This window comes from Cheilinus undulatus, linkage group 14 (genome assembly GCF_018320785.1).
Source record: "Cheilinus undulatus linkage group 14, ASM1832078v1, whole genome shotgun sequence".
Taxonomy (NCBI): domain Eukaryota; kingdom Metazoa; phylum Chordata; class Actinopteri; order Labriformes; family Labridae; genus Cheilinus; species Cheilinus undulatus.
This window is the reverse complement of record NC_054878.1, coordinates 4,782,880-4,806,873: the sequence shown is the minus strand read 5'-3', so window position 1 is coordinate 4,806,873 and position 23,994 is coordinate 4,782,880. Positions and strand designations below refer to the sequence as shown.

Here is a 23,994-nt window from a genome sequence, read left to right as displayed (position 1 = left end):
CTTGCTGACTCGGGAGGTGCACTGACAGCTACCTAAATGGTCAAAATCAGATCCCATGGAAGACAGCAAAGTTATCAGTCAGCTTAACTAATCTATAACATTTTAAAATCTAAGGACCAGCAGCAGGGTATGTTTTGTTTTGTCAACATTTCAGATGTGCACAAAATTACTGTTTGTAAGTATAATACATGCCATACACCACCAGTTACAAGTCTCAGTATCCTGACTATAAAAACCACTCCAGCAAAAAAACACCAAAGCAGCCACAACCTAAGCATTTTTCAGAGTGGAAACAAACAAATGAATAACAATAAAAGTGATGCAAATGTCCATTAGAAGCTCTCCTGCACTATCATGTAAGATCATAATATTCCATCAAAAACAGTCCTGCTGCATGGACTGGTGTTGTATAATTTCAAATATGCTGCTCAAAAGTCCACTGTGTTTACTGTGATGTTTGTGTGTTTATTTTTCAATTCAATCATTAGCAAAATGCAAAATGGCTGCTAACCTCTGACCTTTACATTCACACCTCATTTGACCAACTGGGACATTCATTACAGAGTCAAAAGCCTAGAGTAGCCAATGAGTGCTTGGTTTGAAGGGAAGATGCCCGTCTCTCCTGTGATGTCATCTGCCCAGGCCATATAAGGACTAACATGTCACCAGAAACATAAAGTTGGTAAAATCTGTGAATAGTGTCTCTTCTAATTTAGATAAGAGTGCAGGAAGAAATGCAAATCTTAATTTATATGTCTATTTCTCCACCATAACACTTGTTTAAATTTTTAATTTCATACTCAATATTTATGCACAAAGTTGCAAAAATGCACTTTATTGTACTCATTCCTCTATTTCTGCTCCAGTAATACTAATGGTGATTCTGGATGCTTGTTTGTTGAAGCAATAAGGAGTAGCAGCCTTTAAAAATGAGTATTTGACCATAGATGACCTTTTTGGAGTCTCCAATTTGAAAACACTTTTTCTCATAAAAACAGGTGTCAAATATTCTGTTTCTTCATTCTTTTGGCGTCATGCTTCTGTCGAGTTTTTGCAGCTAATACCTCCAATCTACAGTCATCTACAGGCCTCTGTTTCAACGTGATAGCCACTGTAACTGTTCTTAATGACAACTGCCTTTCCACCTCAGTACCCCCCAAGTAAAATTTAAAGAACTGACAGCATCTCATGGGAAAAGTGTGGTTTAGCAGTATTTTCATGTAGGAAATAAAGAAAAAGTTGCCCAAAGGCTATACTAGGTTAAATTCACAATCAAAGCACCGAGAGATGATATTAAGAACAGGAATATGGATGTTAGCCCGCAAAGATGATCAGAATCTGGCAATGCTGGCAATGCTAATGTTTGCCACATTCTGGAAACCAATTCTCCACAGCTGCAGTGTTAACCTAGCTTACAGAGTGTATTTTCTTCACTTTAGTCAGATTAACCTGTCAGCTAAACATAATTATTCTTTCCCCTAATCGGATGTGTAATTATTCACTTAGAAATCTGTTGCCTTTATAACTTAAGTGACATTTATATGTATTTTGTATACACTGACACTAAAATTTCTACATTTTTGAGAAAATCTGAAAAAATGCTGCACATGACTGCCTTTTGCACATTGCATCCTGGGTAGTGATGTCATCTGGCTGTAATGTACTTCCTCCCCTAAGACCTTTTGAATTCCAAACCAGTTCTAGCAAATATGACGATGAGGAAGAAGTTTCTGTAATGTAGATTAAGGTGCACTTTGTAGTGCATGTCCTCTCCTACCCTGTCTCCCACCATTTCCTGTCTCTCTCCAGCTCAAATAAAGGCAAAAACCCTGGTAGTAGAAGGTACCCGATCTTGTGAAGGAAGTATTGAGGCTGTTGAAGTGCTTCCATTCCCTCTTTGGACCGTAATGTTTGATGATCTCTTCTGTACTGAGGTCATTGGTTCCATGTGTCGCTCTAATAGAGTAAGAAACAAAAACATTTTATTTTTTCGGTTCAAACGCCTGTGGAAACAACTCTAAAAAAAGAAGAGATGTTTGTAGGAAACAGATCAACTACATTTACAAGAATGAAAGCATACCGCAGGACGGTCCCATCTTCAGCCAGCTTCACAAGGTTTCCATCCTCCAGATCCACCACCAGACCTTTAAAACTGAACACAAAACTCTGATTTTTAACAAAACAGCATGAGCAAAGTCTGTTATTTGTTTAAATTCTATTCAGGAGTATTGAATACTTAAATAAAGCTTGAGTCTCTTTCCCAATGACAGACTCAGACGACTAACAATCTGGTAAAAATCAGGTAAAAAACATGCAATTTAAGTGGACATACTGAGATCTGACAAATTTGTTTCCAAGGTTTTCACCGTGCTTATCACAGCCTGTTTCTGGGATTTTGATTTATGCAGCAAAGTGGAGAAATTAAAATACTTTCCTACCTATTAGTCATTAGACCTGAATAGACCCCAGTTTCAGGTTTCATTTTTCATTACATCCTTTTATGACACGTTTTCCTGCTCTAAGCCGGGAACACTGCAGCTGCTGACTCACCAGAAATCCCAGGTAGCGGGGGTTAGGTTCAGCAGGTCCTTGTCGTAGCCTTTATGCTCCACCAGATACCTGGCAAAGCTCTCATAGATGAGCTGCGTAGAGAACAATGAAAAAACATCCCTTACTGTAATGAGCTGCACAGGCATGATGCAAATGAAAAGAATGGAACAGAAAGCATGTTCTCTGAATGCCATGAATACATTTGGTTTTCTTCCTACCGAAGAACGCAACAGATAAACAGGATCTTCTCTCACATTTTGTTTAGAGTGTGCTTTGATGAAGAATTTGGATGAGTCTTTATCTTAAAACAAGGAATGTTCAGTATGTACAGCAGCAAAGGGCAAAGACAGACAACAAGAGAGCATAGTGCAAAAAGTCCACAATTATTCAACAGATAAAAGCAGTAAGAGATGATATAAGACCTTAGGCATACTTTTGCCCCATTGTTATATTTCTTGCCCTTGTTATGTGTGTAAATTTAGCAGCTGAAATATCAGTTTCCTTTAGGATCTATCAATCATTCAATCTATCTATCTATCTATCTATCTATCTATCTATCTATCTATCTATCTATCTATCTATCTATCTAATCTCATAAACCCATTTTTATTCACAATAGAAAATAAACAACCTGTCAGATGTTGAAACTAAAACATTTTACCATTTCATGAATTTGATGGCAGCAACATATCTCAAAAAAAAGTAGGGACAGGCTTGAAAAGTAAGTGGTACTAATGAGAAACAGCTGGAGAAGCCTTTTGCATTTAATTAGGTTAATTGGCAACATTGGTCATTGGAGGCAGTGTCCTGAAGACTAAGGAGGCGAGGGATTATCCAGCTTGTTATCAGCCCACTTTTCTCCAGCCTGCATCTCTGATGGTATGGGGTTGTGTTAGTGCCTATGGTGTGGGCAGCTGACACATCTGGAAATGAATTATCAATGCTGAAAAATAGATAGATGTTTGAGAGCGACATATGCTCCCATCCAGACAGCGTCTCTTTCAGGAAAGGCCTTGAATGTTTCAGCAAGACAATGCTAAACCACACACCACATCCATCACAACATCATGGCTTCACAGTAGATGAGTAATAGCTGAACTAGCCTGCCTGAAGTCCAGATCAGAAGAAGACCATGGACTGTTGAGCAGTTAGAATCCAACATCAGGCAAGAATGGGACAACCTTCCTCTGCCAAAACTCCGGCAACTGATCTCTTCACTTCCCAGATGTTAACAGACTGTTGTTAAAAGAAGAGATGATACACAATGGTAAAAATGGCTCCGTCCCTACTTCTTTGAGATAAGATGCTGCCATCAAATTCAAAATGAGGTCATATTTTTCATGAAATGGTAAAATGTCTTAGTTTCAACATCTGATATGTTGTGTATGTTCTATTGTGAATAATTCTGTTTGAATAAACACTTCACACAGCGGCCCAACTTTTTTGGAGTTGGGGTGTAATCCATCTAAGAGCAATAAAACAACAGCAGTGTCCTGTACCAGTCCCTGATTTATCACTACAGCTATAACAATTATTGATTTTCCTGGCTCGGTAAACTGTTAGACAGATCTGAGGTGAGAGATCAGCTAAAAACAAACACAACACAGGTGTTGTCATCTTTTCAAATCAGTTTAGAGATTTCAGTGTAAAAATCCTACATATTGTACAATGAAACAATATGCTTAGCTCCTTTAATTTTCAGATTTGAATTAGGACTTAACCTCAGTACTTTCCTACATAATTTCCCTTCATTTTTATTTTAGATTTACATATTTCAATCTTTGCATTCTGACTTCATGTATTTATTTATCAGAGATGAAAACAATACAAAACTGTTGAGTAAAAGCACAGTTACTTTGGTTCAAATTTAGGTAGAAGTATCATTACTGGCCTATTAATCTACTAAAAGTATTTCATTCTTAGTTTACTTAAAGTACTGAGTAGCTAGTGGTTAGAGGTACAGTAAACATCACCTTTCCTTATTAGCAATAACAGCATGAGAACATGGATCTCCAACCAGGTAGTTTAGATAAAGTCACACCACTACAGGACTCAGATGGGGGCAGAGAAGGCAATCACCCCCGACACTCTAATATTTAAAAATGCTGCTTAAGTGCCCTCTTAGACGCCACACTGGAAGATGAGCGTGACAAACTGCCCTGAGATGCGCTCCAAGTGGGCACAAATAGCAAAGTGCTTTCTTCAGTGCTCGCTTTCTGAGCAAAAGTTGACAAATGCTATCTTTGATGCACTCTTTCTAGGAAAAACTGGTCAAAATATCTCTCTGATGAACCCTTTAAGGCAAGATTTGACAAAGCACCTTCTTTGCTGACATCTAACTAGACATATCTGATGTCCTCCGACTGGGCTTAATTTGAGAATTTGCCTCTTCGATGTTTTCTTAATGGGCAAAATTTGTCAAAATGCTTCCACTTATGTTTCCTTGATGTTGAAATTTGGAAATAACAGATTTGATTCCCTTCTAATGGGCTAGATTTTACGGATGCCTTTGTTTTGCCCTCTAAATGGACAAACTTGACAAATGCCTTCCTTAATGCCCTACTGGGCAAAATTTGACAAGCCTTCTTCTGTGCCCTCTTTCTTTGCAAAACAGAATTCCATCTCAAGGAAGTGGTGTCCATAAATGTTTTAAATCTAAAATGAAAGACATGGAAGCAGATTCTATAGGATGTCGGTGTTTTAGCTTGGCTGTTTGAACAATTGATTCCCAGATATGACTCACAGATGATTTAAATCCAAAAATGTTGTGCTTTCTAAATTGTACTTTGTCTCTCTTTGTATTTCTGTCTGTAACTTTTTGTTTTTGCTGCTGCCTGTCTTGGACAGGTCTGCCTTGAAAAAGAGGTTTTTAATCTCAATGGGACCAACCTGGATAAATAAAGGTTAAATAAAGAAATAAAAGATGCCTCATTTCTGGGGAAAAAAAAAATCGACAAAGCCCCTCCTTTTGTGCCATGTTTCAGGGTAAAATCTGGGGAAATGCCTTATTCTTAGGGATGGGAATCACTAGTGGCCCCACGATACGATACTATCATGATACTTCAGTCGATGTTATTGAGATTTTAAACATTTTGCAATACAGTGAGCACTGCGACACCATTTATTGCGGTATATACTATTTTTGTATACTGTTTAGCTGATTTTGCATTAGCCTTGCCCTCATGTTTGTCGTATTTTAGAGTATTTTATTTATATTTAGCACTTCTTGCAAACCAAATGTGTCATGTGACTCATGTCCATCTCTTTCAGGCCCTGCTTGCATTCCCCCCAGATCTAGAAACAACTTGCACCGACAACTAAAGGAAACAAACCTTTTACTTAGACTATAGGGATTATGGCAATGGGCAAATTTGCCAAAATGTTGAAGTATCCCTTTAATGGGCATTCTTGCACTGGAGCCCCGCAGCATACAGCAGGTACCCTTTATGTTATTTTGCCCCTTCCCCACAAACGTCCTGAATCACAACAGCTGTTTTGGGATGTGATGAGGAACAACTCTCTCGCTGTGTGCTACAGACCATAGTCAAAGCCAAATAGTGTGCCATGTTGTTTATAGAAAGATAACATCTCCTTTTTTTACTTCTAGCCTACTTTTGTTTCTCAGTATTTGATGTTTTGACGACATAATGAGCACACATTTCACCCCTGCTCCCTCTAAATATAAAGTTAGTATTAAAAAGTCTTTTTTACCTAATAAATTCCTCCTCCATACAAACCCTATAGGCCTCTCTTTTGACAGTATTTGCAGATTTTTGACATTCAGGGAATAACAGTGATCATAATTGATCCACAGGCCTGATAACACACAGGATGATCAGCTGATATCTAACATAAATGTTTGTTTTTGTCCATCAGTGCCATAAAATGTCCTGCCTGTGAATCTGCTTTGTTATTTTAAACAGTGAAAGCATTGTGATGAGAGGCTGCTGTTGACAGGAGGCCACAGAGAGGATTCAAAGGCATGTATGATGATCAACCTGTGAGTCACGCAGAGTGACTGCAGCATCAGGAGCATCGCATCACCTCACACACATCCCCACATTCACACCTATTCCACTAAATCACACATGGATCAGCCTCTAATCATCTCTGCAGCAGAGACTGGACTGACATTAAGTGACCGTGCCGCGTATTGACGTGCTATTTTTGATCCAGATGTGATGCGGATTGAAGCGTCACGGCCACCGTATGGTGATGTGCGGAGCTAGCTGCTCACCCTGGAGGTCTCCTTCAGATGGTAGCGGCACAGCGTGTGGTCCAGGTCGAAGCCGATCACATCACAGTCCGACAGGCTGAAGTATTCGCTCATTGTGGCTCACACAGGCTGGACAGACCGTTACTGTTCAGACTTTCACTTGTGCTCGGCGGCACAAACACAGTGATGAGTCAATGTCACTGTGACGGCGAGGACTGCGCTCTGTGAACGCGCTTCTGCCGTTTCTCTTTAAACACAGTCAAAGAAAAGTCACCGAGCACCGCTTTCCTCACACCGAACGATCACCGCTGACCGGCTAAAGTCGGTTAATTACCCATAAGGAGGCAGAAGTTTGACTCCCGTGAGCCAGAAGAAGGCGGCAGAGAGGCGAGTGAAGCAGAGAGCGTGCAGCGCTTCCGGGTGTGGAACAAACAAAGCCGTAATGCTCCGTGTAGGTGCGCAGAGTGAATTTAGAATGCGCATTCCGCGTCGACATCTGAGTTATAAACGCTTTGCAGGGGATATGGAGCAGCTCGTAGTTTAGTCCCAGCGCCTTTTAAATAATAGTGATGGAGCAAATACACCTACAGGTTGATCAACACAAGCTATATTAAATTTATGTTATTTTTAGGTATTGTTGCAAGGCATGCAATCAAAACGTTATGTACAAGTAGCCTAATGATTTTAGAAAATGAAACGTTTACATCTCATTACAAAACACTTTCAGTACAAATGCCATGTTAATACATGTGCCAATACACTTGTTAAATAGAAATAAAGCTAACGTGCAGTAATAGCTATAATACTTGTTCAGTGAAAGTGGTGGACACATGAAAGAAATGCTACAAGTAACATGTCCCAGTCTTTTTAGGAGCTGAGCACCACTAAAGGACCTTCATTATCCTCTGACAGGGACTCCCATTCAAGGCCACCCATAAAGAGGGAAAAGGGGGTAGAGCCTTCTGGAGCTCAGCCACATGGGGGGCCCATGGTGCTCAGCAAAAATATGGTTCATTGTAAAGTGAAGCAGTTAAGCTTCAATAACCGTGTTTTGTTTGTTTGCTTGTTTTTTTGTTTGTTTGTCATGATTGATTTGCACAAACCAAACATTAAAACCTCCTTTCCTGAATGTAGCAAGTTTTTATAGTCAAGTTTTTCAGTTTAAATTCAAATACATTAAAATCATGATGAGCAAACAAAAAAGGATTTTACTGCTGTTAAAACTGAAAAATAAGGATAACTTAGATAATGAAATAATGACAGCATTCAGCAATATGAAGGGACTGAAGTCTATTTCTTTTATCACCTTAAAAAAAAACAAAAGGAAACACAATAAAGCAGTTATTGTAAAAAGCACACTGTGGGAAAATATGTTCACACAGTGATAAGATTATAATTAAATATAAACAAAAATGAGCCAATGTTAGAACTTTTTGGGGGGCCCTCTGAGGTCACTGGGACTTAGAACTGTCTTAACTTGTCAACCCCAAACACCCAGGGTGTCAAACTTAAGGCCCAGGGACCAAATCTGGCCCGTGATACAGTTATACCTGGTCCGCAAAATCATTAATAGTTTTATTATAACTGTCCCAAAGTATGAGGTCTGCAGATTTCCTCCAGTATAAAAATGTGAACTTAACCTCGATGATTTAAAATACCCTTAAGGCATAAAAATGTGAAAAAGTTAAGTGTGAGAATAAGTATAACTATATGTTTTATATATACTATATTCTACTATAATATTATTTTTAATCTAACATTTTGACATTTTTTATTCTAACTTTTACATTTTAATTCATGTTTTGACCTTTTTAACTAATGATTTCAAATTTATTCTGATGTTTCGATCTTTGTAACTCATGATTTCAAGTTTTAATCTCATATTTTGACTTTTGAAAGTCATGATTTTGAATTTTATCTCATATTTTGAACCTAAAAACTCATTATTTTGATTTTTTCTTTCGTATTTTGACCCTTTAAACTGTTTATTTTGTACTGCATCTTATTTTTGACTGTTAAGACTCATAATGTATAATTTTATCTCATAATTTGACCAATAAAACTTATCATTTTGGATGTTTTTTCATATTTGGACATTAAAAATTATGATTTAGATTTTTTTTCTCATATTTTGTCCTTAAATGCTCATGATTTCCAGTTTTATCTTATAATTTGACCTTTAAACTTAATATTTTGAATTCTATCTCATATATTTACCTTTAAAACTCATGATTTTTACTTTTTTTTCCTCATATTCTTGCCTTTGAAAAACAATTTTTGGACTTACGATTTCATGTTCTCACCTTCTGAACTAAAAAGTTTGACTTTTTATCTCAGATCTTGAGCCTTGACTTATCATTTTGACTTTTTTTAAATCTCAAAATCATCTATCATCAGTGCTTAGTTATTTTTCACCACTGGTAAAAATTAGTTTGACTGTTTATGGATAAATGTTGACCGTGTTAGGCCCTCAGGTCAGACCTAAATTCAGAATCCGGCCCCTGCTGTGATTGAGTCTGACACCCCTGCCATCTGTCAACCCCACATCCAAGAATATCTGGGATTTAAAACCTTTCAAGGGCTGAAGAGGCAGACCTATTTCACCTCCATAAGTCTTAGAGGAGAATGTGCCAGCAGTTTATGACATTTAACAAATACTTCCTATTATGTTTTTACATCGGCATTGTAGCAAGTCATGCATTCAAAACTTAGTTGATATGATAGTGTGATCACACAGGCATTAAAAATGGATAGAAAACTGCAAGTGTGTTTTTCACGTTTTTTGGAAACATTTACAAAATGCAGCTATGCAAAAAAAAAAAAAAAAAAAAAGAACCATCGTATTTCATCTCTTCTTGACAACCTATTCTCATCATGCATTCCTCTGTTAGTGTCTTGGAAATAAATCTGTTATTTCTGCTCTTTTCACACCCTCAGCCAACATAGCATTCTTCTCTTCCTCTGTTTTTCCCTGCCCCTCCCTTTGGTCACTCAGAACCACGTTATCATTTTCTCCTTGCTAAGTGATGCTGTGTAAACATCAGGTTTCTGTCCTGTCTTTGAGCTTTTTGAGCTTTCAGTTCTCACTACCATGTGAAAAAGCAGGGGGAAACATCCTTACTAAAATAAGCTGGGCCTAAAATGTTTTTGCTAGTATCAGTAATGTTTTTTGTTATAAAGGTTGCTGAGAAAAAATTTGTTTTAATGGCATTTCTATCATTTTCCCCCATAAGGCACACAGTTGGATGGATCATTTGCCTGATATCCAGATAACCAGTCCATCACTGATCTAACAGCCAGTCAAACTTTATCTTTTTCTAACAAAGCAGAATCAAGAACTTATAGGAACTTTTCACGTAGTGGACTGAGGCCAGAGTCAGTAGACCAAGAGCCACCACACAGACATCCAGGACATGGGCTACAAGTGTCTTGTTCTTAGTGTCACTCCTTGTCCACAGACAACATCATCAGTGTCTCACCTGGTCTAAGGAGAAAAAGAACTGGACCCTTTTTCAGTGGTTTAATTTAACCCTGGGATCCTACTATGTCCATTTTGAGGACATTCATCATTTTTATCATCATTATTTTGAGTTGATAGTTACATATTTATAGAATGAGGCATCAAATTTGGTCAAAGCTATTGTTTTTCTTCATATTAAAAAAAAAAGGGAAAAGCAGTGTTGCCCATAGAACTCTGCTGACGCCCAATAGCTCCATCCATCCTTGTTTGTCCAAAATCTGGACAATAGACTTCCATTAAAAACACTTTTTTGACTGTGTGTCTATGGCACCAAAACAACATATAGCAACCTTTTCTATGCAGTCACTTGATCACCAGGGCTCTAAATTTCACCATTCCACAGTGATCCAGCAGATAGTGCCAGCGCACCATTTTAACTCCTTCAGCAACGCGCATGCAGGACGTCTTCCATGGACTCAGAGTGTTTGAAGCGCTATTTCACTCACTAAACATCATCAGAATTAAATGAACCGATTCATGCCACTAAATATGGACGCCTGAGAGTGGGCTACATGTGTAAGGAAAAGTTTATGTGCTCCTATTGTGCGACTGGGTGTGAATCTGCGTCTATGAGCGTAATCGCGGTTTCATTTTGGTTAGAGGTAATAATGCGTGTGTTCCTGTTTCATATCCTACATATATCCTCTGATTTTTTTATGCCTGTACATAAAATAAACCTAACATAAACAAATACATTTGTTCGCATATGATTTGGAGAGGAGGAGGCTCGACAAAAGGATGGTAAAACTGGCGTATTTTATCCACCGATTGACTTATCTGTTTAGCATGGACGCTATCTCACTGGCCCAGACTGTATTTATTTTCAAAAGTTTTTCTATCTAGACCATTTTGTTTGGGAAATATGGTGTTTTTGTGTTTTTTTTTTTACCATAAAAATAACAGTGACATGGTGCACAATAGCTGGCATAAAAAGGATGTAACATTGAATTTATATTAATTTTTATTTTTTTAGTGGTCAGTGTTTAAGTTGTTAAAGAAATCTGAAGCTGTGAAAGTAAAAACAAAAATGTTGAAAAATGATTATTTTATTAACAGTTTTCTGTATGTCCAGAATATGGACAAACAAGGACAGAGGGGGCTAAAGATTACAGGGGAGCGAGGGTTAATGAAATTTAATAATTTTTCTTAATCGAGTAAAAGCACTAATATATATTTTCCCTGACCTAGAGGCATTGAGGTGCCACTGTTCCACTGTTCAAAGTATTTTGTGCTCATGCTGTGATTGTTTATAGCTAAATGAGGAAGGTCCACGTGCTGGTCTTTGCCTGGGGGGCCTCCAAACGTCTAGATCCGGTCCTCTCCGCTGCTGCTGCTGCTCTCAGCTCCCAGGTGCTCTCCTCCTCCTCCTACATGGCTCATTACGTCACAGAGCACGAGCCGCTCCCCATTCCTGAGCAGGTGCAGGTGATTGGGTGATTGTCTCAGAGGGACATGAACTCTGAACTCAGACGAAACTCTGGACCAGGAAACTTCACTTTTTACCTGGAGCTGGGTGTGATCTGGAGGTAAAAACTCGCCGCTGTGCTGACCAGGATTAATAAAAGGATTCAGTCCATGGAGTCTGGATCAAGAGCGAGGATCGATTCATCACTATTTCCGTTTTTAATCCAGAATGACTCGCTGTGATTGACGACCAGGACACCATGGAGATCCAGAAGAGTCTGTCTGCTTGTTGGCAGAGTTTTCTGGCTTGTTTTAAGAAGCCAAACCGAGAGAGCAGCACGGATAAATCAGCCACGGTGATCGAGAATCGCGGAGCTGTTAAACTCTCAGAGACTAAACCTGCTGTGGAAAGAAGTGTGAAACCTCAGGCAGGCAGGTCAGATGTGTATTACATCGCTCAGTACGACTACTCTGCTCGGACTGAGGAGGACTTGAGTTTTAACGCTGGAGACACTTTAGAGGCTCTGGATAAGAGTGCAGGAGAGTGGTGGTTTGCTAAAGCTCTGACCGGGATCTCAGCCTCCAAACAGGGCTACATCCCTGCGAACTATGTGGCTCCTGTGGAGAGTGTCGATGCTGAACCGTAAGTTTGATTCTAACGTCATCATAATCACTGTTTATGTCATATTTATGTAGGCCTATAGTGTCTATAATGACGACTGTACGGAAGCCCATCCATGCCAGTGGACAAAAAAGATTCTGTCAGTTACTATAATGGTAAACTTTATCTAAACAGATTTTGTGTGACAATATTATCAGAATTTATCTCACTTAATGACTGACTTTGAAACTCCTTTTTCAATGGAATTTTGTAGGGCTTGGTGGGGGGGTCTTTATTATTGGTACAGGACTGTGGATAGAGTCCGATAAGTCAGAAAGAGGGGGGAAGGAGCCACAGGCCTCATTTGTAACTTGGCCTTTGTACATAAGTAACCACTGAGCTACCAGCACCTCAAAACTATTTTCTTAGACACTAAAATTAGTTCGAAAATATCAGTTCTTTAATCATTTTTTAAAGTTTCCAATTTCTGCCATGGCAACGATCACTGTCAGTTTGGATTAGACGTCACGGTTTTTCCCAGCAGTTGCACAAGCGGTGGAATGAAGTGTAGGGTGATAAGAAGAAAATGTGTGGAAATTTGAGCTGAAACAATACTGAAATTTAAAAAACAATTCAGCTAATAGCAATGCAGAATCCAATTCTTTTTAAAAATACTTTTATTGTTGCAACTATCTTATTATTTAAAACATTTTGACAATGAAAGCAGATAAGAGTTTAATCAACAGGTCACTTTTTTGCTCCTGTAAAAAAAATTATTTAATTCAGGAGTTAAATATACTGGATGCAGGCATATGATTGATTGGACAAAATAAAAAAAACTATTGATGCACATGGTTAGCTGACTAAATGGTTGAATTTGGATGTCAAATTCGCTAGTTCAATATTTACAAGTCAGTTTAATTATCTTAACTTTTTTATGTAACATGGGCCTGATTTTCTAGTTAAATACTCTTTTAAGACCGTAATGAAGCCTCCCACCACTAGTAGTCACTGTAGCTTCAGCTAACGGTTGCTGACTTACTGCAAGAGAAACCGCACTCCGCTGGATGCTGGATGAGAAGCTTAGCATTTAGCATGTCGTAGGAACAGTGTGGTATGGCAGTATTTTAGAAAAATTGAAGTAAAGTTGTATGTTGGCTGTAAAGGGTTACACTCACATATAACTACTCAACTGAAGTGATTAGTAACCACATTAAGCATGGTTTTAATCTGTAAAGAGGAACAAAGGCTGGCAGAGCTAGCTGCTAACTTTAGCCACACTCTACTCAACGTCACTGCCTCGTGCCATAAACCCACGAAGACCCTGTGAGGATTCTGACCATTTTCTGAGCATTTTCTCACCTTTAGAGTAGTCAGTTAAACACAGTGTAAATGCAGGTTAAGCTGAATACAGAAATAGCCACCAATGCAGATATTTATGGTGGTATATAGCAGTTCTTACAGTGATTTTAGTTTTTCTAACATAAATGAAATGGTGAACAAAGAGTTAATGTGATCCCATGTTTATGGTAGTCCAGGTCTTGCACAGCTGTGTTATATAGCCATGCTACTGGCTCTCTGTACATCCATAATACATAAAAACAAAAAACATCTGAGGGACATCAACTTCTTAGTATCCTGGGTGTGACTATTGAGTACAGAGATTTTTTACAGTATTGTTTGCATGATATCAGTATCAGCAGATAAAAACTTAAATTTAGCAGGCATTGTAATTTGTGCAGATATTTATAGCAGATATTTTTTGGTCATGTCTGAGCTAAGTAGAGACCAAATCAAATATTTACATGTGAAGACATTTAGGGCTTGTGTCCACTTTAAGCACAGAAAATGCTCTCAGTTGCATCTGTTATTTTTCTCTGAGCTCTCATCTGAACACATTTCGACTTTTGATGCAGTACTGTGATCGTTAATGTCACTTCTCTCTCACTGACCAATCAAAATCAAGAAGGGCTAGGATTTTACCAGCTATATCAGCAATAGTGGAAGAAAATCTGATTTGTCTGCAAGGGTAGACTTTTCAGATCTCCTGCCAATGTCACAACACATTTCCTTGGTATTGTTTTCATACTTTTTTGGTGATATTTCCTTGATCACCTGACAATATAAAGTCCACAGAGCTATTTAAAAACAATGTTATGGCTTCTGAGGAGCGCAGAAGTCAACTTTCATAATCTAGTATCAATAAACGCCAGTGAGGAGTGCTCTGAAACTGAGGTCATGAGAGCTGTCAGCACTAAAATCCAGTATCGTGCATCTGTAATTTTTATTTCCTGTGTTTTTCTTTCCTAGGCCCCACATTACTGTGTAAGAGAAGTCTGTCCACCGTAACTATGTTGTTAGGTTATGTAATTGATAAACTGAGCCAACAGGAGTACTTAGCTCATTGCTGAGGGTTATTAAGTCACAGAAAGATAACTTGTCTTGATGCTTAATCATAAAGATAATCCTAAAAGGCATCCAGATGGTCCACAACTTTCTAGCCAGATGCTATCACTAGCTAACTCTCTGCCACCAGTAAAGCCCTGCCCACAAAACACACAAAATGTGTCTTCAATTCAAAAGTGTCTGAAGCATTTTTCAGAGTCTAATTTAATGAATAAGCATAAAAACAGCCTTATGGTTTTCTTTGTTTTACATTAACAGTCATTTTTGTAAAGTAATTATTTATTTGGGGGTCAGCGACATTAATTCCAGAACTTTTACCCTTATTTTAAAGTAGAAACATAATTATTAACCAGTTTCTCAACGTTTTCATTTTATTTAGGATTTGCAGCTTCTTATTTTTTCTCTCATAACCCTGGCAGTCATTGGCTTCTGTACATTCTTTCCTAATCACAAATTTCAACGTTACTTTTTGAAATTTTTGAACAATTCAAATCCTAAATTGCTGAGAAATCCTTCATCAAGGATCAACATGTACCTTTTTTCGCTCCAGGGACATAAATCACTGTAAAATCTGATTGCACGCCTTGCAGAGTTAAGTGCGGGTTAATGATTATCTCTGACCAGGAAATGTCGGCTTACTGGTTAATCATTCCCAAGATGGGAATTCTCAAAAACACAGGGACATCAGAGGTGTATAAAAAGGCCCTCTTTCATGGACAGCTGTTTTGGCTGTTTAGATATTCCGACTGCATTCTTAATAAAACCAGTTTGGCAACAACATTAAGGCATCAAATAGCCACCTCAATGTGAATGAACAGTCTTGAAATAGATAACATATAGGTGTTACCCAAGCCATACTACCTGTTCAGAGCATTATATTCTTTAAAGCTTGTATAACTTAAGAGTTGTAAAGCTAACGTCATGTATCTGCACTTCATTCTCGGCTTGACCGGCATGTGAAACCTGTTTCTCCTCAGCTGTGCTCTGGTTTTTCCCGTTTAGTCACAGAGACTGAAATAGTTTTGATTCCCTCCATCAGTCTAGGCATCACTGTGTCATGGTTTCAGTGAATCACCAACGTGCTGATCATGATGGTCAACTTCACAGGAAAGAATTAGTCTCATAACTCAGAATCCTACTGCTTTAATGTAGGCACAAGAATCACAGTCAGGGAAGCCTTTGAGTGTTGTAATGAAAGCTCAAGTTTATTTTTCTTCCTTTTCACTTCTGATCAAATAACCAGAACGTTTCCTTATTGTGCCTCACATTAACATCACGACACTGGACTTTATGGACTTGTGGTTAAATGTTAGAGATTTCTTTAGATTGTTTTGATTTTATCAGAGCCAGACTAACTACCTTTTAAAAAAACACTTTATAAAGGTGGGACGTTCAAGTTCTAGCAGCTGATAATAGTTCCTCTGTGTTCTCATTTAGAGCATAATCAAGTTATGTAAAAAGACTGCCATGTGTCTCTTTGGCTATAGAAGTACAGTACCTAGAAAAAGTATTTACCCCCTTGGATGTTTTGCACTTTTATTAATTTTATAAATAAATCATGGTTGATATAATTTGGCATTTTTTGGCCACAAAAAAATCACAAAAAACCCTCGCTAATGTCAAAGTAAAAACAGGTTTCTATAAAGTAATATCAATCTAACAAAAATCTAAGTGATTGCATAAATATTCACCCCTTTAAAGTGTCTGACCTAATTCAGTAGAGGTCCAGGCGACTGGGGCTAGTAGTCTCACAATGACTGAAATGGGGATCACTTGAGTACAGTGAATTTGTCTCACGTGATTATTCTTTAAAGACACCTGTGTCTGGAAGGTCTAGTCACTGGCTAATCAGTATTCCTTGCTACCATTACACCATGAAGACAAAAGAACACTCCAAGTATCTCAGAGAAAAGCTTATTATTATTATTAAAGTATAAGTCCGGGGATTGACACTAAAAAAATCCAAGGGATTGGACATCTCCCAGTGTCCAGTTAAATTAATCATTAGCAAATAGAAGGAACATGGCCCATGTGTGAATTTTAACAGGCCGTCCTCACAAACTGAGTGAGCGTGCAAGACAGAGACTAGTGAGAGAGTCCACCAGGACACCTTTGACTACTCTGAAGGAGATCCAAGCTTCAGCAGCTGAGATGGGAGAGACTCTGCAGACAACAACTGTTGGCTGAGTTCTTCTCCAGTCAAAGCTTTATGGGAGAGTGGCAAAGAAAAAGACACTGTTGGAGAAAACTCAGATTAAATCTGGACTAGAGATCACCAGAGGTCATGTAAGAGACTCCTTGGTCAAGTGGAAGAAAGTTCTTTGGGTCTGATGGGACCAAAATGGTGCTTTCTTGGGCATCTTCAGAACCACAGCTTTAGGATTTATTTCTTTTTGAGTATTTTTGATTTGTACTGAAGAGAGGCTTCTGTCTAGCCACTCTGCCATAAACGCAGATCAGTGGAGGGCTGCAGAGATGGTTCTCCTTCTGGAACTTTGTCCCATCTCCACGCAGGAACTCTGGAGCTCAGTCAGAGTGACCATCAGGTTCTTGGTCACCTCTCTTACCAAGTCGTTTCACCCCTGGTTGCTCAATTTGGCCCGGTGACCTGCTCTTGGAAGTGTCCTGGTTGTGCCAAACTTCTTCCGTTTGAGAGCTAGGGAGGCCACTGTACTCCTTTGAGCCTTCATTGCCTTGCAGCAATCCTGTCTCTGAGCTCTGCAGGAGTTTCCTGTGACCTCATGGCTTGGTTTTAGCTGTGGTATGCATTGTTATCTGTGAGGCCTTCTACAGAGAGCTTTGTGCCTCTCCACATTATGTCCAATCGCTTTCATTTCCCACAGGTGGACTCAAATCAAGGTGTAGAAACATCTCAGCAAAGATCAGGAGACATTGGAACCGTCTAGGAAAAAATTCTAGTGTTATTGCAAAGGGTATGAATACTTATGTCAACACAATTTTTCAGTTTATATTTTTAATAAGTTTGCAAAGATTTCTAAAATTCTTATTCACTTTGTCACAATGGAGTGCTGAGTGTAGATTAATGGGAATAAAAACAATTTTTATCAACTGTTGCATCAGGCAGCAACATAAAAAAATGGAAACAAGTGAAGGGGGTCTGAATATTTTCTGTTTTGTCGTTTAAAATAGTGTGTGAGTAATGAACGTTACTTGAACCCATCCCTCATCTTTTCATACCTAAAATAACCAATTATCAATAATTTTGTGTTAATGGAAAGGGTGCATTTTTACAACACAGCTTCAGGCAGGTTGTGTTGATTTGAACCAATTTCACTAAAGCTGGGTGAGATTCTATTGACGTGAACGGTACTCAGCTGCTGATTAATCCACATTTAGTGCTCTGCTGAGTATGTAGGGCACTATGTTGACTGAGCTTAAGTGTTTTGTATTAGGAGGTATTTTAAGAGTTTGTGTTTGCTAAGTCAGCTCAGAAAAACAAAGGACACAGCATTTTTGGACGTATTTGGTGAAGGAGTGATGGTTTTAGGAGAGTTAAACACTCAGGAAATTAATCTTGAATACTATAAAAATCCTTCCTTAATGAAAGCTATCTCTATTGGGTAGAAGTTTCTGTGTTTCATAAAGTGTTTCGAGTATTATAAATTAATTACAACCAGTTAAAATCTCAGAAAACACCATACTCTAATCATTGTGTCAAAGTTGATTAATTTATGATGTTTATCCTGATGTGTAGATGGTATTTTCCGGACACCAAGAGGCTGGATGCGGAGAAGATGCTGCTGGCAGAGGGAAACCTTCACGGAGCGTTCCTCATCAGAAACTGTGAAAGTCAGAAAGGAGAGCTGTCCCTCTCAGGTAAACTGTTCGATCAGACATCCTCTGAAAGCAGGAATCCAATGGATATTTCTAGTTTTATTTTAATGTTAACAGGGAAATTGTCAACTGTACATTAATATTGACAGTAATCAGATATCATACAGCCACAGAGTTTTTCAATGGCATTTTCTGGCTTATTTTAGCAAACCTCTCATGAATGTGGAGTTATGTTTGTGTGCCAGTTAGTTCACTTGGATTGGGTTGCTCCTCTTGTATGTGTTGCAAAAGAATGCAAACAGAGCATTTAAAATATTTATGTCGGGGTGTCAAACTTAATCACAGCAGGGGCCGGATTCTGGGTTCAGGTCTAACCTGAGGGCCTAACAGGTCACCTTTTTAACCATAAATTGTCAACCTTATTTCACCAGTAACTATATATATATATATATATATATATATATATATAACACGTAGCACTGATGATAAATGATTTTGACATTTAAAAAGTTAAAAAGATAAGTTTAAAGGCTCAAAATCGAAGAAAAGTAAATTTATTAGTTCAAAAAAGGTCAAAACATGAAATTGAAATAGAAAAATAATGTTTTTTAAAAGGCAAATATATTATTATGTATTATATATTAGTCAAAATCATTCAAATAAAAGGTCAAAATATGAAATAAAATTTGTAATCATAAAATTAAAAAATCAAAAAATCAAATTATGATTCAAAATTTTAGATTGTGAGTCTAAAAGGACAAACTATGGGATTATAACGTCAAAGTTTGGAGTTGAAAATATGAGATAAAATACAAAGTAATTGGTTATAAAGGTCAAAATATCACCTATAAATTTGAATTATGAATCTTAAAGCTCAAAATATTATATGAGAAGTCAAAATTCTGAGTTGAAATGCTCAAAGTATGACATTAAATGTCAAAATCCTAAGTTTGAGTCCTAATTGATCATAAAGGAGTTCACATTTTTATACTTGAGGAAATCTGCAGACCTCAGACTGATGGGCCAGTTACAACAGAAATATGAGATCATCTTGCAGGCTGGATTTAACTGTTCCACGGGCCGGATTTGGCCCCCGGGCCTTGAGTTTGACACCTGTGATTTAAGTCCTAAAGAAGTGAAGGAAAAGTTCAGACAGAAATCAACCCTCTGCTCAGACTTTGAGCTATTAATTATCACTAATTATTATATAATATATCTACTGTGGCTGTTGCCCTCTGCTTTGTTTAAGTCAGCATACCGCCTGGTTTAAACATTAAAAGTGGATAATCTTCCTCCTCCTTGACCAGCAAGGAGCTGAGCTACACCAAGACAGAGCTAGAATATTAGTGTCAACCTTTGAGACTAACAGCTGAAGTTGTCAATTAAGCGATATTGCTTGTTATTAATTGCTTCAGATTGTACCTAAATGATAACTATAATATGACTTAGGGCCAATTTGTTTTACAGGCAGCAGTACAGCACAGATAATCTCAAAACTATTAACCCTTTACATCTGATGTCATGATTCAGGGCTATTCAATTACAAATTCAACTGGGCCAAATTTCAAAATCAAGAAATGTAGCTGGGCCAGACATGTTCAGCGCCCAATAAGCAGCTGGTAATGTCAAATTTTAAAACAACACAGATAAATTTGATATAAAATAGGCACTTTTTATTCATAGTCTCCCTTTTAGATTTGGCAACGTGACAAAAGCAAATCAAAAAGTGCCTAAAAACACAACAACAGAGCTGTATTTGAACATATCCTGAGCTAGTAGAAATGTTTTTTTTTACTTGAATCAAATAAAATAAATAGACTGAAAAAAATAAAATGAAATTCCATAAATAATAATTTTGTTCACATCTTACCAGGCATATCTTAAAGTGCATAAAACCTACATTTGCACAGCTGTAGCTACTGTTGAAAGGGACATGTTTTATACTCGGTATTTTGGGGCTATTTCTGTGCATTGTAGGTAGACTGTTGCTAGGCTACGCTGAGTGTTGCATTCAGGGTCTGAAATACTTATGAAAACTTGTGAAACGGGTTGCCCTCTGCATCTCTGGCATGACCACAGGCTGGGCCACTTTTAGTTGGTTCTTGACCACATGTGGCCCCCGGGCCGCTAATTGAACAGGCCTGTTATAATGTCTGTCACACCCCTGCTTGGGGTTAATGCTATTGGATATCAAGGTTAAATAGGTGCTAGATGTTCACATTTTACACACAGTAATTGGTAGTCAACATTTTCAGCCGACACGTTACATGGTATGCGCTAACAGCAGAAATGGGGACTCGAGTCCGCGACTTGGACTTGAGTCGCACTTAAGACGCATACATCAGTGACTTGAGACTTGACTTGGACTCGTGCACAAAAGACTTGCGACTCGGACTCGTGATTTGGGCAAGTCCACAATCTTCAGTTTTTCATTTTTCCATCAGGATCTCTTGTCCCCCTGTCACTCTTTTCCCCTTTTCTCCCCTTCTCTTTGACGGTTCGTGCGCCTTTTACGCAGCACCAACCTCTCTTCCTCATCCTCCTTCATGCTGCATATGACACACAACCGCGACGCTCACACACACACCTACTTTGAAACGCCCGCTAACATTTTGGTTGTGCAGATTGCAGATTTCAGACTTCAGACTTCAGTCTGTTGAGGGCAAAAGTTTCAGAATACCTAAACTCTTTTCTCCTGCATTAACGCTCCTCTGACCACGGAGGATCAGCATCAGTGCTGTTTGCGCACTCCAGCTGTGATTGTCTCTGTGTCGCCCGCGTGAGCCATGGGTGTGCGCAATGTTAAAATATGATTTGGTTAATTATTCCCTTAATATCATATGTATATGGGGAACAAATTAATGTTGGAATCTCTGGATTGCTGCTTATTGATAATGAACGGACATAAAAGATGACAGGAACATTGAAACTTTAAATACGGTTCATGGAGGCAGCGAGAAACAGAGACAGATGGATAACGAGGCTGTAAAAGATAAATTACTAACTCAGGGGTCCAGGAGATTTCAGCTGAATAAAGTCAAATTTAGTGTGATTTTACCCATATAAAGAAATTTACACCATACATGATGACAGAAGTTTATTAAGGAGAATGGAGGGAAAAATACTCAGCATACTCTGTTGAAGATCTGTCTGAGTCAGACTAAGAAATGCTGATTGATTTTTTTATTTTTATTTATTTATTTTTTTCAGAATAAGCAGTTCATTAACAGTTAGTGTTTTTGTGTTAGTATAAAATTACTACCATTAAAGAAATATATCTGACAGATAACAAGAACATTTAATCTGCAGTGTCTCAGTGTCTGTCTCTATCAGTGAAGTCTGGCTCATGTCTCTGTAGTGTTTCATATGTACTCAGAGAGGAGCTTTATTAAGAGGAGGGCTGATATTGATCACGTTGATGAGGGATCTTACAGCAGAGGTACATATGATATATAGCACATCCATTCCCAACAACAGAACTGTGGCTACTGGAAACACTGAGTGGCTAGTAACCATTAGTCACAGTGGCTGCCTGCTGTGAAAAAGTTAATGTCAAGCCCTGTTCATATGTAAGTGTACACATGCGTTCACCACGGCGAGCCGGCCACAGACAATACCCCACCCTACTGATGGTGATAACACAGTACAGGATTTAGATTCCTCAGATAGAAAAATGCAGTGGTCCAAGCAGACTGGATGTCAGAGGCAGATCATAGAACGCTCATTACAACCATTGGAGACTTGAGACTTGACTTGGACTTGTGACCAAAGATTTGAGACTTGACTTGGACTTGCAAAAAATGGCTTGTGTGCATCTCTGGCTAACAGGCAAGGCTATCAAAGCTTTCTATTGTATGCTACAGAAAGGAAAGCTTAGAAAGCTTCAGTGCCTTTATAAGATCCCTGCAAATCATGTTATGAAGCGTAAATCAAAGCATTTTCCAAAGCAGCATCTCATTTGCAACAGAAGCACTGATTGAGCAAACACCGGTGTTACGGTTTAAAATGTGACCATGTTTTCTGGTGACTTTCAACTAAATTAGAAAACAGAGAGAGTACTCACGAAGCCTCTCTGTGTAGTTTTCCGTTAAATGCATGGCTGATAAGCATATTTTGACATTTTAATGAAACACTGAACAAAGAGGGATTTGTGTGGACAGCTATGTGGGCGTCAGGCTTTGTATGCTTTAAGAGCACTGCCTGTGCACAAAGAAACACGTTTTACCAAGTAATGAAATAAACCATGTGGAGGGAAATTTTGTAAGCTCAGAGCTCTTCTTTTTTCAGTCCGGTCTGCCTACAATCAGCTGACATCTCTTTAGTTTCAGATACATAAATGTCCCCTAATGCACAGCTCCCCAGTAAGATTGTTTAAAGTCTAATTTTGGTTACGATTTTTAACGCCAGTGTTGAAAGATGCATACGTTTTCTGTGTTCAAGTTCAGTCAGGTCAGCTTTGTCAAAACACACATGAATGGCGGTTATGAATATTTTTCATTATCAGCAGTTACTAATTTGCACTTATTATAGTACAGCCCATGTTCCTGCCTTTTCTGTGCCCACAAGGAAAGCTTGAGGCCAGGTGAGAAGCAGTGATAAACTCAGAGCAGAGCAGGCATCATTGACAACAAAATGGCATTAAGTTAGTAGCAGAATAAAGGAGGAGCTGGGGTGGAGGAAGGCTGCAAAAAGCAGCTTGCAGAGGGAGCAGCAAAGCATAGCAAGGCTAGAACATTTAAAAATATGGCAGCATGAGTGCAATTAACCAATAATGTGCTTAGAGCAATTAAGCAGGGTGCCAGCTGATGAGGGCTTATGTGAGATCAGTTGATCTCAATTATGTGGCAAGGCTTGACTCCATAATGCTACATGCTCAATTTTTTTGTAGATGTACTGTAAATTTGATAACCATTATTTACAGTCCAAATAAGCAGTAGAGGAAGTATAGCAATTCAAAATTGTCTGTGTTACATGTACAGTACTGTATTGATGTCATATGTTCAAAAATTTAAGCAAAATCCTGAAAAAGTTTCAGGCCAATTTTATCACAAACACATTTCTATAGAAATGTTTAAAATTATGACATTTAATTTTGGGTGAAATAATGGCAAGAGTCAGTGTGGGCCAGATAGTGGGCATTCATTGACCAGACCTGGTCCCTGGGTCAACATTTTTGGGTTCACTGCCCTAATGGATGACTTTTACCAGTCTACCAAAATCCATTGATATAGAACCATTAGGGATGCACGATATTATCAGCCTGATATCGGTATCGGCAGATATTAGCTAAAAAAAGCCAATATTGGTATTGGAAGATATCAAAATTTCTGCCGATATTTAGGCCAGACCAACAGACCTATGTAATTTAAGATCTTTTTCTTTATTCATCCTCATTCTTTAAACTTTAAAGTGTGTTTTAAGAAAACAGTTTGTTTCTTTTTTTTATCCTCAAACCTTAAATTGTGTTCAAGGGACGGAATTTTTAGTCATGTAAAACAACTA

At 38.3% G+C, this 23,994-nt stretch overlaps 2 protein-coding genes across 2 annotated transcripts in view; one reads left to right on the top strand and one right to left on the bottom strand.

Moving 5' to 3' along the window:
- Positions 1-7,128, bottom strand: part of nt5dc1 (5'-nucleotidase domain containing 1) — a 103,735-nt gene extending 96,607 nt beyond the window's left edge. The window contains exons 1-4 of the mRNA XM_041805114.1: positions 6,788-7,128; positions 2,551-2,642; positions 2,081-2,152; positions 1,847-1,956 (exon numbers count right to left, since the gene is read on the bottom strand). Of these exons, the coding sequence (XP_041661048.1) occupies positions 1,847-1,956; positions 2,081-2,152; positions 2,551-2,642; positions 6,788-6,880 (367 nt within the window). The 5' untranslated portion in view covers positions 6,881-7,128. The remainder of the gene's footprint in view (positions 1-1,846; positions 1,957-2,080; positions 2,153-2,550; positions 2,643-6,787) is intronic.
- Positions 7,129-11,654: 4,526 nt separating this feature from the next.
- Positions 11,655-23,994, top strand: part of frk (fyn-related Src family tyrosine kinase) — a 28,203-nt gene continuing 15,863 nt past the window's right edge. The window contains exons 1-2 of the mRNA XM_041805113.1: positions 11,655-12,333; positions 18,413-18,534. Of these exons, the coding sequence (XP_041661047.1) occupies positions 11,951-12,333; positions 18,413-18,534 (505 nt within the window). The 5' untranslated portion in view covers positions 11,655-11,950. The remainder of the gene's footprint in view (positions 12,334-18,412; positions 18,535-23,994) is intronic.